Source organism: Podarcis gaigeae (assembly GCF_964106915.1).
Source record: "Podarcis gaigeae genome assembly, chromosome: 9".
In the NCBI taxonomy this organism is placed as follows: Eukaryota; Metazoa; Chordata; class Lepidosauria; order Squamata; family Lacertidae; genus Podarcis; species Podarcis gaigeae.
The window spans coordinates 6,695,175-6,711,155 of NC_139685.1; the positions used below are offsets into that span (position 1 = coordinate 6,695,175).

The 15,981-nt window shown below is 45.9% G+C and overlaps 1 protein-coding gene across 6 annotated transcripts in view; it reads right to left on the bottom strand.

The window, feature by feature from the left end:
• CCDC33 (coiled-coil domain containing 33) overlaps positions 1-15,981 on the bottom strand; it is a 203,543-nt gene that overhangs the window by 150,702 nt on the left and 36,860 nt on the right. For all 6 annotated transcript variants that reach the window (XM_083698199.1, XM_083698200.1, XM_083698202.1 and 3 more), the window contains one exon: positions 12,936-13,093. In XM_083698199.1, the coding sequence (XP_083554325.1) occupies positions 12,936-13,093 (158 nt within the window). The remainder of the gene's footprint in view (positions 1-12,935; positions 13,094-15,981) is intronic.

Sequence of the window (15,981 nt, forward strand, 5' to 3'; positions counted from 1 at the left end):
CAGTTCACAAATGGTACATAATTGATTACACACACACACACACACACACACCATTTGCACTGGGTTTCCTTTGCAGTGAAATTAATGGGGTGGAATAATATAATTCCAGACATAACGTACATAATCTTGCCACAGTGGACAGCAAGACCAAGTGTTTGGCAGAAGACAGATTGCAGCAGAATGGAAACAGTGCTGTATGAATATATGACAAATTTAAAAAACTATTTAAACTTAACATCAAAAAAAGACTGGAGATTTTCCTTCTAGGAATGTTACCAACAGAAATAAAGCAAAACACAAGACCGCTGTTTATGTACTCAATTACGGCTGCAAGAATACTTGTAGCCAGAAGTTGGAAATGTGAAATAATACCAAAAATAATAGATTGGCAAACACTCATGGTAGAGTATTTTCACTTAGCAAAGCTGACTGGAAAAGATAGGGGAGCCCTAAATCAAAAAGTATATAGAGAATGGATATTATTCAAGGAGTATATAAGATTGCACTGTAAAAATGAAACTATCCTGGCAGAATTGAACGATACTTGTGTATAATAAATAATTGGAAAAATATCTTAGAAGAATATGCAGAAAAAGCTATAAAATAAACTGTGCGATAAAATCAAGATATTAGAAAAAGTACAACGAGAATGATTGGAAGTTTTTGTTCTAGAAGACTTTATTGGTCAAGATATGATAATACAACCGATATTCTTTTATTTTAATGTTAATTCTTCTTTGCTTTTTATTTTTATTCTTGTTATTCCTTTTTCATTTTCATGTGAAATTCTGTTGTAACTATTTGTAATGTATTTGTATGATAGTATTTTAAATCAATAAAGATATATTCTAAAAAGAAAAGGAAAAAAAAGGAAACAGTGCTGTATGCAACAAATACCAGACAGAATGTAAAATCAGAAGAACCTGTTGAATCAGGCCAGTGTAAAAAAGTAAATGGGGGTTATTTTCATTTGTGGTGGACCTGTGACAAGGTTAAAAAATTTTGGGAATCAATTTATAATGAACTTTAAAAAATATATAGGTATACTTTCCCCAAAAGACCGGAAGCGTGTCTATTAGGTTTAATAGGAATGGAAATCAAAATGGGAGACCAAAATCTGTTCATGTACGCTACGGCCGCCACAAGAACCCTCCTGGCCCAAAGATGGAAAACACAAGACATACCAACCATCCAGGAGTGGCAGGTGAAGTTGACAGAATACGCAGAACTTGCCAAATTGTCAGGAAGACCAAAGATACCAAAATAACTGGAGTAAATTTATTGAATATTTAAAGGAGAATTATAAAGAGGTCAAGACACTAGCAGGATTGACATAATACCTTCAATGTATAATAGTACTAATGTGAGAATGAGGTGTGCGATAGAAAGGGGGGAGGCGGGAGTCGCGACTCGGCAGAGTCAAAGGAAATGTATGGCATTAATATGGTTTGTTGGGAAAGAATATGTAAGGAAAACAATAAAAATTTACTTGAAAAGAAAAATACCAGACAGAATGTAAAATCAGAATGTAAAATCAGAAGAGCCTGTTGAATCAGGCCAGTGGCCCACCTAGTCCAGCATTCTGTTCTCACAGTGGTCAACCAGATGCCCATTATGGGAAACCTGCAAGCAGGACCTCAGCACAAGAGCCCTCCCTGCCTCCAGTGGGAGTGAGTTCCATAGTTCAACTCTACATTGCATGAAGAAGGACTTCTTTTTATCTGTCTTGAATCTTCCGACATTCAGCTTCATGGGATACCCAGATTTCCTAGTGTAATGGGGGGGGGGGGGACTTTTCTCTGTCCACTTTCTCCACATCAGGCATAATCTTATAAACATCTATCATGTTGCCTCTTCCTCGCCTTTCTCTAAACAAAACAGTCCCAAATGCTGCAATCTTCTTTCACAGAGTCGTCACTCCAGCCCTGGATCATTTTGTCTGCTCTTTTCCGAACTTTCTCCAACTCTACAATATGCTTTTTGATATTCGAATGGTTTCTATTGGCTCTTTAATTGCGCTCATCTGCTGTGTCCATTCCTTTAACATTAAGGTTTTGTTTTTGTTTTTTGAACAAATGCTTTTAAGGATTCACAGTTAGTGTTTTACTGGGGGTTCCCAACCCCAATAAAGGTGGTATTTGTTTTGTTTGTTTTAAAAAAACCAAACACCTCACATTTCAAAAGGAGCTATTTCGATACAAGGGGGAAAGTGCCATTCATGTGCAAATTAGCCTTTGATTGACAATGTGCCCAAGCCTCCCTCTCATTTGTATCTTTTGCTAATTCACATTGCATAATGGATGCAGCTTTCCCTCTGCCTAGCAACAGCCTCATTAGGGGCTCCTCTTAGGCCAAGGTCTGCCTGGATCTCAACACTGCCCAGTCCTCTTTATGCCACTCTCAGCAATCAAGGCTGCATTCCTGCAAACAATGGCCTATATATCTTTCTGCCTCAGTTCTCCTCACCATGGCTACTCAGACACCTGGTGCACGTGGCAGGTCTAATTTGTGAGATGTGCAAATATTGTCCACCCACAATTGCTCCTGTTTGTCAATTTGTCAATATTGCTCAAAAACTGTCATTGTTATTGCCAATATGCCAATTTAGGAACTGAATAGACTTGATCTCCTGACCATCCATTGGACTTTAATTTCTCTTGATATGTTCTGTTTGCATGATACGTTGGTCTATGGAATTACACTTTGTGAGGTATTATATGTTGAATTGTGTTTGAAATAGAAGTTACATAGTCAAAAACAGCCTATTACGTTGTGTGTGTTGTAACCAGGATTGTGTTTATGTAACCTAAGGTTTAGTAGTGTTTTGCATGTCATAGCATCAGAACACCAAAAGGGTCTGCTGGATCAGGCCATTCCATTGATTTGGTACAGCAGGACTTTAACCATCTGACTTCCTAACCAGGGTATTGTGGGGTTTTTTTGGGGGGCAGTCTAGATGATGCTCTGGGTCCTTTCCAATCTTTGTGGGTCCTATACACTGTGAGGATTAGAATCTGAAGTAGGATTCTACTGCTAAACCGGTTGGGCAAGTCTCTTTGTAGGCCAATGACCATAGGTGGTCCTCATCAGCTAAGTGTCCTCCTCAGCACCCCAAAAGAAGGATCCAGGCTGCAAGAGCTGCAACTAAGTGATGGGGCCCTCCAGGCTAATGATGGGCCTTTCCTCCACCTAGCTGCTAGGTAGGAGAATGAAAGACAGTGTGGTGTGTGAGGGCTGAACTGGAAGCAAGACAAGGAGAAGCTGCAACTAATGGAGAAGCAAGATCTGTTGGGGTGTTAATGCTGTGGTCCCTTCACCTTATGCTTGGGTTGTATATATGTGTGAAATAATAATAATAATAATAATAATAATAATAATAATAATAATAATTTATATATACCCTGCCAATCTGGCTGGATTTCCCCAGCCACTCTGGGCGGCTTCCAACAGAATATTAAAATACAATAGTCTAAAACCATGTACTAAACATAGTCTAAAAAGTTAAAGCTATGGTTTTCCCAGTAGTGATGTATGGAAGTGAGAGCTGGACCATAAAGAAGGCTGATCACTGAAGAATTGATGCTTTTGAATTATGGTGCTGGAGGAGACTCTTGAGAGTCCCATGGACTGCAAGAAGATCAAACGTATCCATTCTTCAGGAAATCGGCCCTGAGTGCTCACTGGAAGGACAGATCCTGAAGCTGAGGCTCCAATACTTTGGCCACCTCATGAGAAGAGAAGACTTCCTGGAAAAGACCCTGATGTTGGCACAAGGAGAAGGGGCCGACAGAGGAGGAGATGGTTGGACAGTGTTCTCAAAGCTACCAGCATGAGTTTGACCAAACTGCGGGAGGCAGTGGAAGACAGGAGTGCCTGGTTTGCTCTGGTCCAGGGGGTCATGAAGAGTGGTACCTCGGGTTACAGACGCTTCAGGTTACAGACTCCGCTAACCCAGAAATAGTACCTTGGGTTAAGAACTTTGCTTCAGGATGAGAACAGAAGTCATGCTCCGGCAGCGCGGCGGCAGCAGGAGGCCCCATTAGCTAAAGTGGTGCTTCAGGTTAAGAACAGTTTCAGGTTAAGAATGGACCTCCGGAACGAATTAAGTACTGAACCCAAGGTACCACTGTATCCTAAATACACCACATTCTGACCTTCATTCCAAGGATACCGAACCCTGCAGAAGTGCTGGAACCACTGGAATTGCTCACCACTCAGAGGTTGGGGTGCATGAAACAGTGGTGTTAGCGGTGGGATCGCGTTTCCCGTGGGAGGAAATGTGAGCCCCTATATCCTCTGAGAAATCCATCCAACCCGGAGAGACTCCACTGTCCTTCAATCCAAACTGAACTCTGGGCAGGCGCAGGAACCTGTAGACTCTCTCCCCACTTGGAGATTGGGGTGGCATGTAACACAGGCATGCCTTGTAGCCACATGAGGGATCTTGGTTTGGTGCGGAAGACGCTGGACTAGATCAGCCTCTTGCGGATTCTGATCTAACAGCGCTGACCTCTTAAGTCCACGGCAGGCAGCAGCCTGAATCACAGCAATTTCATCTGACTTTCTTTTTTTTATAAAAAAAAATACTTTTTATTCATTTTCCAAACAAATTTTATACAGTCAACAAATTTTTTTGCACTCATTCTTCAATTTTTTACTTCCCTCAGTTTCTCTGTCAATCTTTCATAAAATTTCTATTTGTTGGACGCATTTCTAAACATGATATTGCCTTTCCCAACTCCTTTTCCTCTTGCTCTATTTTTTGCAGTATTTCTTACAGAGTCTCTTCAAAACCAACAAGCGTTGTCTGTACATCACATATATTTTTCAGATATTCTGTAAATTTCATCTGACTTTCATCTGGGTCTTTGGCACAGCAAATGCACGGACAGCTCCTCCTAGACTGTGTGTGTTGTTGAGGCTTAGAGAGGGGAGGGTCAATAATGGGGGGAAGGGGAGGAGAGAATGAGCTCTAAAGCATTCTTGGTTTTAATCTCACACATTGTTGCTTTCTCGCTGCTTTGAATGTCACTCCTGCCTCCAGGCGGGTCCAGGGTTGAGAAAGACTCCCTGCTTTTTCACCCAGGCATTTCCTGTGATTCTTGTTCAAATGTTTTCCCAGTACGGCTTCAGACAGAAATGCCAGAACAATATAAATGGTAAAATATGGAGACGCAAAGGGTGTGGAAAAGATGGAGTCATGGCCCATAGACGCCACCCCCACCCACAGCTCAGTGGCAGAGCATTTGTCTTGCAAGCAGCAGGTCCCAGGTGACACCTCCAGCATCTCCAGGTATCGTCCACACTGAGCAACGTGGACCAGTGGCCTGACTCACTATAAGGCAGCTTCCTGTTGTGGTTGTTGTTTAGTCGTTTAGTCGTGTCTGACTCTTCATGACCCCATGGACCAAAGCACGCCAGGCACTCCTGTCTTCCACTGCCTCCCGCAGTTTGGTCAAACTCATGCTGGTAGCTTCGAGAACACTGTCCAACCATCTCGTCCTCTGCTGTCCCCTTCTCCTTGTGCCCTCCATCTTTCCCAACATCAGGGTCTTTTCCAGGGAGTCTTCTCTTCTCATGAGGTGGCCAAAGTCTTGGAGCCTCAGCTTCAGGATCTGTCCTTCCAGTGAGCACTCAGGGCTGATTTCCTTCAGAATGGAGAGGTTTGATCTTCTTGCAGTCCATGGGACTCTCAAGAGTCTCCTCCAGCACCATAATTCAAAAGCATCCATTCTTCGGCGATCAGCCTTCTTTATGGTCCAGCTCTCACTTCCATACATCACAACTGGGAAAGCCATAGCTTTAACTATACGGACCTTTGTTGGCAAGGTGATGTCTCTGCTTTTTAAGATGCTTCCTTTTTAGGGCAGCTTCCTAGGATCCTGAAAAAGTACCTTTCTTCCATGACCAAGGGATGCACAACTGCTCTGTGTTGTAACACTAGAATTCGAGGACATCTAATGAAGCTGAAGACTGGAAGAGTCATGAGAGGTAAAAGAAAGTCCTTCTTCAAGCAGCGCGTAGTTAAACTATGGAACTCCCTCCCACAGGAGGCAGTGAAGGCTACTGTAATGGTTGTAAGGGGTTACTTGTGCGTAGGTTGCCTGCTAGTTGTGTCTGATTGCCTGGTTCACCATCCCTTGGCTGACAGCACACACTCCGTGGCCGGTCAGTCGCTTGCACAATCTGTCAGTGGGTGTTTCTTGAACCTTTTCCAGCATAAGAGCTGTTTGACACCAAGTCTCCTCCTACTTTCCCTGTGCGGAACTCGTCTGCGCAAGTAAGGGGAAGGCAGGGGTGTGCCAGCACTCTCTCCACTAGTCTCTGATGCAGGGTCTTGGAGACCAGTCTCCAATTCCTCCATCTCCCTCCCTTCTCTACTGGTGTTGCGCTGAATTCCTTCCCTCCTGCTGGTCCCCTCTCTGGCATCGCTCTGGAGCCCTGCCTCCGCCTCTCGCTCTGATGTCAGTTCCCTGACAGCTACCAACCTAGATGGTCTTGAAAGAGGATGGGACAACCATGAAGAAAAAGGCTATGCATGGCTACTAGTCAAGATGGTTGTGCTGTGCCTCCATGGTCAAGAGGCGGCCGTGCTTCTGACTACCAGTGGCTGGAAGCCACAGGAGGAGAGAGCGCTCTTGTGCTTGAGTCCTGCTTGCGGGCAACTGGTCTAGTGACAACAGGGTGCTGGAACAGGGAGCCATTGGCCTGATCCACCAGGTTCTTCTCATGTTCTTATCCCCAACCCTTAATCCAAATATTGCAGCAGCCACTCAAAAGCCACCTTATGGTGATGAAACCAGTCGTGAGCCACTTGCACCAAGGAGCAGTCCGTATTCTCACAAGATCTGCATTTGACCATGAAAAGTCTTTGCATCTTGTGAGTGGGTGGAAAACATAAAGGCCCAAGAGACCAGTGTTTTCCAGGGTAACAAATTTTGGCTCCAGCATCTCCAGGAGAGAAAACTAATGGGGAAGGAACTTGTCTTCTCTCACCTCCTCCCTGGCTCATGGCAAAGCCCACCGAGGGGAACATTTGGGCTTAATTACAGCATCAAGGGGTCTTCTGGAGAGGAGAGGTTGGGCAGGGGAAGGGCTGGGGGAAATGTGTGTGTTCTGAGTCATCTAGGGGCGACCACCCTATCTTCTTTGAATTATTACTGGCAAAAGAAGCTGGTCACAGCCCCATAGTCTGAAATCCTCACAGACCCAGATCCAACTGCTATCATAAAAAAGTTTCAACAGCCTGTGGAGGCTCCTCCATTTGGATGAATGGGGAGGTTCCTGCCACCCTCAGTGTGATTTCCACCAGCCCCCGCCTGCCTGCCTTCTTACTTAGAAGCAGACCAGGCAGTGGTCCTGCCTCTCAGCTCCCTCTTCTTCCTCCCTAAGCTCAGTGGTGTCTCCTTAGAAAAGGGGGTGGCCTCTCCTTCCTTGGAGGTTTTTAAGCAGAGGTCGGATGCAGTGGTGGATCTTGGAGTCTCAAATTTCAGCGACGTCTCCAAGTCTCTGTGCCCCGTGTAACCAAACCAGTTGTGCTCCCCTAAATCTGACTTTGTCGGATGGGCCACTTCTTCTTCTTCTTCTTAAGTAAGATTGTCTTCCATAAACACGGTTTTAACAATGAGTCCGTAAGTGACTGTGGAAGCCAATTCTGGACCCACACGTCCTTCCACAATGGGGACATTGGTGCCCGGGTGGGAGTTGATCATGGTGTGGATTTACCTTCCTCTTAGCACATTTCTCCCTTGCGTCCTGAGTTCGAGTGTCTTCAAAGTCCACGACGCCTTTGGTAAAGGCTGTTCTCCAACTGGAGCACTCACAGGCCAGTGTTTCCCAGTTGTCAGTGTTTATACTACATTTTTTTAGATTTGCCTTGAGACAGTCTTTAAACCTCTTTTGTTGACCACCAGCATTACACTTTCTATTTTTAAGTTCAGAATAGAGTACAGTGGTTGCTTTGGAAGACGATCATCAGGCATCTGCACAACATGACCAGTCCAACAAAGTTGATGTTGAAGAATCATTGCTTCCACACTGGTGATCTTTGCTTCATCCAGTACACTGGTATTAGTTCGCCTGTCTTCCCAAGTGATGTATGAGTAGTTGGAGTGGGCCACATATAACGGATTTGTCAGCTGCACTTCCTGCCTTGCAGGGGATTGGACTAGATGACCCTTGGCATCACTTCCAACTCTATGATTTTATGATTCTATACTCAGAAGATAACAGGGGTCCTCCTTTTGCTCTTTCTTCTGTACGTGCCTTTCACAGGCATCTTGTTCTTTTCAGCTGTGCTTCAATTTGCATGGGTGGGATTTGTGTGGTGGAGTGTGGTATATTTGTAAACATTTTATCAACACTGTTTAATAAATACAGTGGTGCCTCGCAAGACAAAAAGAATCCTTTCTGCAAGTCTCTTCATCTTGCGGTTTTTTTGTCTTGCGAAGCAAGCCCATTAGCGGCTTAGCGGATCAGCTGATAAGCGGCTTAGCGGCTTAGCCGATCAGCTGATAAGTGGCTTAGCGGCTTAGAAAAAGGGGGGAAAGGGGGGGGGAAACCGCAGGAACTCGCAAGACATTTTCGTCTTGCGAAGCAAGCCCATAGGAAATTTGTTTTGCGAAGCACCTCCAAAATGGAAAACCCTTTCGTCTAGTGGGTTTTCTGTCTTGCGAGGCATTTGTCTTGCGGGGCACCACTGTACATTTTAAAAATTGTCCAGCTTTCCAATCTTCTTATAATCCGGGGAGGGCAATGTATCCACAAGCATGCCTTCCAGCTTATTTGCATGGAGTTCTATTATGCAGGGGGAAAGCCTTATAAACAGCTCTGGGTGGGCAGGGGCTTGTACGGCGAGCTTGGCATGCGCACAGAGAAAACCCTGCCAATCAACAATGGGCACCTGTGACTAGCAGCCCCTTCCCTTCCCCCAACATGGCTTGGCAGCTTGATCCTGCCCTGGAGAAACATGCTGCTCTTGGGGTCCTCTCCCTCCCATCAGAACTAATTTATAGAAAACCTCAGCAGAAATGGGCAGCAAATCAGCAAGCAGATCTATATCTGGAAATGGGCCAACCTTTGCTTAGAATAATCCATGCACATTATCAAGTTGAAGGGGTACGATTTGGACATTTTAGACTACGGATTAGGGAGGGAGGAAAGAATTTGATTGGGTTTGCCTTCAGAATTCACCCTTTCCAAAACAATACTCAAAGCAAAGCACAGCCAGATCGGCACTCTTCCAGATTTTGCAAGGCAAAAGTAAAGTCTACAAATGATATGCTTGTGCGAGGGCAAAGGGTACATCAAAAGCAGATAGCTGTGAAAGCAGCATACATTCAAAAATGCATTCTATTGAGAGAAATTGCTTTGCAGGAAAACAACTCTATATGTTAAGGGGAAATTGCACCCAAAATGTGTATATTAGTAGAAATGCACTGTAAATTCCTGATGATTTCCCACAAAGTCTGATGTGGAGAACTGTAAAAATGAAGAACCAAGAGAAACGAAAGCTGACAGATTTGCCTATTCCTGCTCTGGGTTTAATGCATTTTAGAAGGCAAAGTCTGTCTTACTCCATTTATTTAAATATGCAGTAAGACAGGCCTGCTGTGTTTGGGGCTCTTTTGCTCATTCTGGACTCTGGACATCTGCCCAAAAGTCCGACTCTAGTGCTGCCACAAATCTTTTTCCCAGAGAGGAGAAACGCAGTTACTGTACTGTTCAGGATCCATTGGGTTATAACCTACAAGATTGCCTTATGCCATATATGCCCACTTGATCGCTTCGAACAGTAGAACTGGCACAGTTAACAGGTGCCACTTAATACCCCCACCACATTTGTAAGAAATATCTAGTGTGGCAGCGCCTACACTTTGGAACTCCCTGCCGATTGACACCAGCTAAGACACCTGCTAAAAACATCCCTTTTTAGATAAGCCTATCCAGATAGCAGGGGACGTGGGTGGCACTGTGGGTTAAACCACAGAGCCTAGGACTTGCTGATCAAAAGGTTGGCGGTTCGAATCTCTGCGATGGGGTGAGCTCCCGTTGCTCAGTCCCAGCTCCTGCCAACCTAGCAGTTTGAAAGCACGTCAAAGTGCAAGTAGATAAATTCCATAGGTACCGCTCCGGTGGGAAGGTAAATGGTGTTTCCATGTGCTGCTCTGGTTCGCCAGAAGCGGCTTAGTCATGCTGGCCACATGACCCGGAAGCTGTACGCCGGCTCCCTTGGCCAATAAAGCGAGATGAGTGCCGCAACCCCAGAGTTGGAACAACTGGACCCCTTTACCTTTACCTTTATCCAGATGCTTAGAAAGTTGATGCATTGCTGACAGCAGCAAGAATGATCATAGCTAGGAAATGGGAAAAGCAAGGATTTCAAATAGAAGAATGGTATAAAGAAGTGTGGGATATAGCAATTAATGATAAATTAACGTGCGCTATCTAAGTAAGAAGGGAAATATGAAAGAGAAATGACTTTGAGGAAATATGGGCAGTATTTGTGGTATTTGTATTGTTAAAACAGAAAGGGGTCATGCCATCTGAAGAAGGGTAATTTTTTTGCAATGTTGGATAATTATAATAAATAATGGTCTTGGGGTGGGTGCAAATTTCTATTTGTATTCTCATTACTCTGTTAAAAAAGAAAATTTATTTTAAAAAGGAAAGTTGATGCAAGTTTTAATCTGTTTTTAGTCTGAAATTTTAACTTTCAGTAAGTCTAAAATTATTGTTAATTTTTCTTGTTGGTAATTTTATTGCTTTCTCTTTTTTGTAAACCACTTTGAGGGTTTTTTCTTTTTTTACAATCAAGTGGTATATAAATTTTATGAAATAGAAATGTAAGTACATTGAGTGAGTAGAGCTAGCAGATATCCTGCTATTGACACCTCTTGTTAGGCCAGCTCTTATTTATTCCCACCCCATTCATTCAGAAAAGGGTTAAGAACTCTGGTGCAGAAGATCAACTGAGCGGGGGAATGCAACTTGTGGATCATTTTATTTAAACAAATAAAATAATATGATCCCAGCTTTATTTTAAAGCTGACATGTTCGTAGAGCATACAGAGCCACATAGTGGTTGGCCCTTAATTCTTAATAGCCTCTTTTAAATGTAGGGTTAAGGTCCAGAAATGCAAACTGCAACTGTCAGGAGCTCAGCACCAAATGCAAAATTCTGTGTTTGCAAGGTTTGGTGTTGGAATTATGGAATATGCACAGCTGTGCCTCCCAGTGCCGAGACCTGGGATTCAGGGATGCTGAACCGATGTTCCTTCCCCAAACATCAAACCTTGTTTGCCAAGACACTAAGCACACCGGGAGCACCTTTGCTTCCCTTGGAGGAGGGGGATTCTATATTCCAGGCCTCTTTTTTAATAATAATAATAAAAAAACCTGCTCATGATTCAGACACTCAGAATTCAAAACAACTCAGTGATGCCCTTTCAATTAGTCTGCCATACCAAAGCCAGAGGCCTTTAATTGAGTCCCAGGATGCATCTATTATACACAAGGCTGGATAACTCAGGGCGTCAAGATGCCGCTCTGTTTTATTTATTCCATTCAAAGTTTAAAATGCTGGAAGTGCTGCCTTGGTCTCTCACCCACCAACTGTAGAAGATATCACAAGCCTGTGGCGAAGGATGCAATCACTTATAGAAGTAAGTATTTGAATTCAAAGAGTAGAGTGGGTGGAGTGGTTTGTGTGTCACAATTGCCTCTATTCCTTCCGTCTTCTTCATCAGTTTATTTACAAGTGGGAACTGCAGCAAAATGTTGCAGCCATGCCCTTTTCCAAGGTACTCCATTTCATTTCCCCTCTCACCCAGTCTCCTTTCCCTCCCCTTCAGCCTGCTGTTGCCTCACTCTTGTACTCAGGTGGTGCCATTGGGACTACATAAGCAACGACATTCATACAAAGGTTCTCCACTCGTGACATAGGTCTTCTGTGAAACAGTACACTCCTCACCCAGGGAACCTTTCCTGCGACCAGTGCTTTTTTCTGGGGGGGATGGACGCAGGGGGATGCGTACCCCTAAACATTTTGTGTTGCCCCTGTCAGGAGCTCGTCCTACTCTTGAGTAGGACCCTGGCAGAGACACATGCCCAACTGGCATGTTCGCTCCCTCCTGGTCGATCGTTCGGGAGCTTCAAAAGCTTTCTTCTGCCCAAAAATCACAGCGACCGATGCCAACAGACATCGGCACACTTAGGGATCTGCAGAGTCTTCGCAGCTTGTGTGACAGACCTCAGCAACTCAGCATTTTGGCTAATCTACTTTATTTACATATAAACACACACGGAGCACTGCAACATGGCTCCCTCTCTCACTAGCATCAGACAGCAAGGAGAAAGAACAAAGGACAATAGTCCCACTTCAATGAACACAATTACACAAACATCCTGTCTCCATCACTTCCCACTCTGTGGAGTCAAAACATACACCGTCATGTGATAGACAACAATCCTATGACTGAGGTCACGGAGCAGGAATTCTAACAGCCCTAGCCGACCGACCGATGGACCGACATGCCAGCTGTCTCTGCAGTAGCAGCGCAGACTGGAGCTCCGTCATTTTCCACGCCAGTGCCCAGGGAGGGGAGTCTGGGGCGACCATGGTGGAGGCGACGGTGCTGCTCCCCTTCTTCCTCTTGCTGGGCTAGAGACAGCCAGTGAGCACTTGCCCCTCCTCGCTGAAGCCAACCCAGTCGCCGCCATTGCCGGGAGCCTACCCATCCTCTCAGCGCCGCCTCAAGTCCGTCGTCTGGGGTTGGGGGGGAGGGGGCAAGGAGCAGCCAAAATGAGAGTACCCCTAAACATTTTCTTTTTTAGAAAAAAGGCACTGCCTGTGACCGTGACACATCTCCCCAAATTGACACAATCTCCTTGCACTCAAGAAAACAGCAAAAGATAGAGTCAGAAAAGATGCTCACACGATGACATAGGGATTGGGTACGTTGCCCTTCTTGGTCGAGGGAAGATTGCTGGCCCCATGCAGCGTGACCTCAATGGATTCCATCTCAGGATTAGCCAAGTGCAAGGCGTTGGGTCTGGAAGTCAGCGTTCCTGGCTCTGCAGGATCCTCCTTCACCTGCCATGGGGAAGCAGAAGAAACACCAACTCAGCAGAACTGAGGTTTGTCCAATGACATCCACTGGCAGCAAAGCAGCTGGTAGTTAAACTCTGGAACTCAGATTGGAGATCTGGGCCCAAACTAACAGAATGAATTTCAATAGGAACAAATGTAAGGTTCTACACTTAAAGAGGAATAACCAGCTGCACAAATATAAGATGGGGGACACCTGGCTTGCCAGCAGTACATATGAAAAGCATCTAGGGGTCTTAGTGGACCACAAGCTTAACATGAGTCCAGTGGTGGAGCAAGCTGATTGGGTGCCTGGGGCAGCCTGTGCCCGGGGGAGGGGGCAAGCCAGGGCAGGATGCTCTGCCTGCCTCCCCCCACTCAGCCACCCTACAGCTGAGGGGGAGGCAACGGGCAGACTGTTTGGGGCAGTGTGGAGGCTGCGGGCACTCAAGCCACTGGGTCATTCCCAGGAGAGACGTGTGGCTTGGGCGTGCTGCAGGCTCGTGGTGAGTGCCGCCCACCATTTTGTCACCCCCCTCAGTGGGGACATCCAGGGCTGACCACACCCACCGCACCCCCCTCGCTATGCCCCTGCATGACTCAACAGTGTGATGCAGCAGCGAAAAAAAGTGAATGCACTTCTGGGCCGCATCAACAGAAGTATAGATCAAGGGAGGTAAAAGAACCACTCTATTCTGCCTTGGTTAGACCAAGCTTGGAATACTGTGTCCAGTTCTGGGTGCGAAAATTTAAGAAGGATGTTGACAAGTTGGAACAGGTCAGAGGAGGGCAACCAAGGTGTTCAAGGGCCTGGAAACCAAGCCTGATGAAGAATGGAAAAGATAAAAAGTCTCTTTACCAGGCTCCACATACCCAATGCCCTCATGCACCACTTGGACAGAAAAAAGGTTTGCCATCCAGGCTTTTGACTGTTAATAACATGTGGCTTTTGGAGCCAATTCTAGTTGGAAATTAGAGTAGAGAGGATGTGTTGAAGGCATTAATGGCTCAATCTCGCTTCATCTTAAGACCTGCTTTAGCAACAAAACCCCTAAAGGGCCTCTGTGCAAATATACCAGAGGATGGCAGAAGCAAGAGTTAAATCTCTGGCCTCCTTGACTTGCAAATGAAAGGCAGCAGAAGACCCTTTCAATCATCTTTTCATTAGCACCTCATCTGGCTTCATCGACAAGCAACATCCCAAGAGCCTTGCAAAGCCTTCCTCCTCTAATTCAAAGAGCCAGAAGTTCTTTGGAGCACGCAGAGATGCCACCTGCACCCCCACCAATCAAAACCTTGCAGGTCGGAGGGGAGGAGGAGGAGGAGAGAGAGAGAAAGGTTGTTACACACCTCAGCGGAGGCAAGGCGCAAGTGATAATAAGGGCAAAGAAATCTGGGGAGAGTTCCTTTTGGTGGAGGCGTTTTAAGAACATAATGAGGGTCTGCTGGATCAGGCCAAGGACCCATCTGGCCCAGCATCCTGTTCTCATTGTCTGCCTGAACACTTGCCTGTGGGAAACCCACAAGCAAGACACAAGCACAAGAGTTCTCTCTGCTCCTGTGGTTTCCAGCAACTAGTATTCAGAAACATCCCTGCCTCCAACTGTGGAAACTGTGGAAGCAGTGGAGGACTCCCTGGTCCTGGATGGGGTAACTTTGCCCCTGAAGGACCAGGTGCGAAGCCTGGGAGTCATTCTGGACTCACAGCTGTCCATGGAGACGCAGGTCAATTCTGTGTCCAGGGCAGCTGTCTACCAGCTCCATCTGGTACACAGGCCGAAACCTTATCTGCCCACAGACTGTCTAGCCAGGGTGGCACATTGCTTGGACTAGTGCAATGCGCTCTATGTGGGGCTATCTTTGAAGGGGACCTGGAAACTACAACTAATCCAGAATGCGGCAGCTAGACTGGAGACTGGGAGTGGCCGCAGAGACCATATAACACCGGTCTTGAAAGGCCTACACTGGCTTCCAGTACGTTTCCGAGCACAATTCAAAGTGTTGGTGCTGACCTTTAAACTCCAAGGGCCCAAGGGGTCTTTGGCCCCTCCCAATAAAATATCTGGACGCGGGTGGCACTGTGGGTTAAACCACAGAGCCTAGGACTTGCCGATCAGACAGTCGGTGGTTCAAATTCCTACGACGGGGTGAGCTCCCGTTGCTCAGTCCCTGCTCCTGCCAACCTAGCAGTTCAAAAGCACGTCAAAGTGCAAGTAGATAAATAGGTACCGCTCCAGCAGGAAGGTAAACTGTGTTTCCTTGTGCTGCTCTGGTTCGCCAGAAGCGGCTTAGTCATGCTGGCCACACGACCCAGAAGCTGTACGCCGGCTCCCTTGGTCAATAAAGCGAGATGAGCACTGCAACCCCAGAGTCAGCCACGACTAGACCTAATGGTCAGGGGTCCCTTTACCTTTAATAAAATATCTGATGGTGCCACCCCCCCCCAATTGATGGGCATTGCCATTCAAATGGTGATTGTGCAACATGCAATGTGTTTGATTATGCAGGGTAGGGCTTATCTGACCCCCCTCCCAATATTTTATTGAAGTTGGCACCTCTGCCCCCCTCCACTTGCATTTGAGCCTTGGTAGCTGCCCAGTGATGCAGATCCCTAATGTCTGCTCTGCTGCTTGACTTCACCAAGGCAAAACTCAAATACTTGCCTAAGATCCAGGACAAAGCGCTGCTTTGTCTGGTGCTACAGTGCGGGTGATAAGCAGGCTAGTCCACGGAGGGCATTCTCGACTCTACAGAAAGAGCCCTTTAGGTTCTGCTTTATTTCATTTGACCAGTTCAGCAATGTCTTAATGCAATTAACTCTGCCCTCCGGGACACAAGAAAGAGGGCTGCTCTCTTTTACAATGAGCCTGGAATGTCCCCCCCCCCCCACCCCG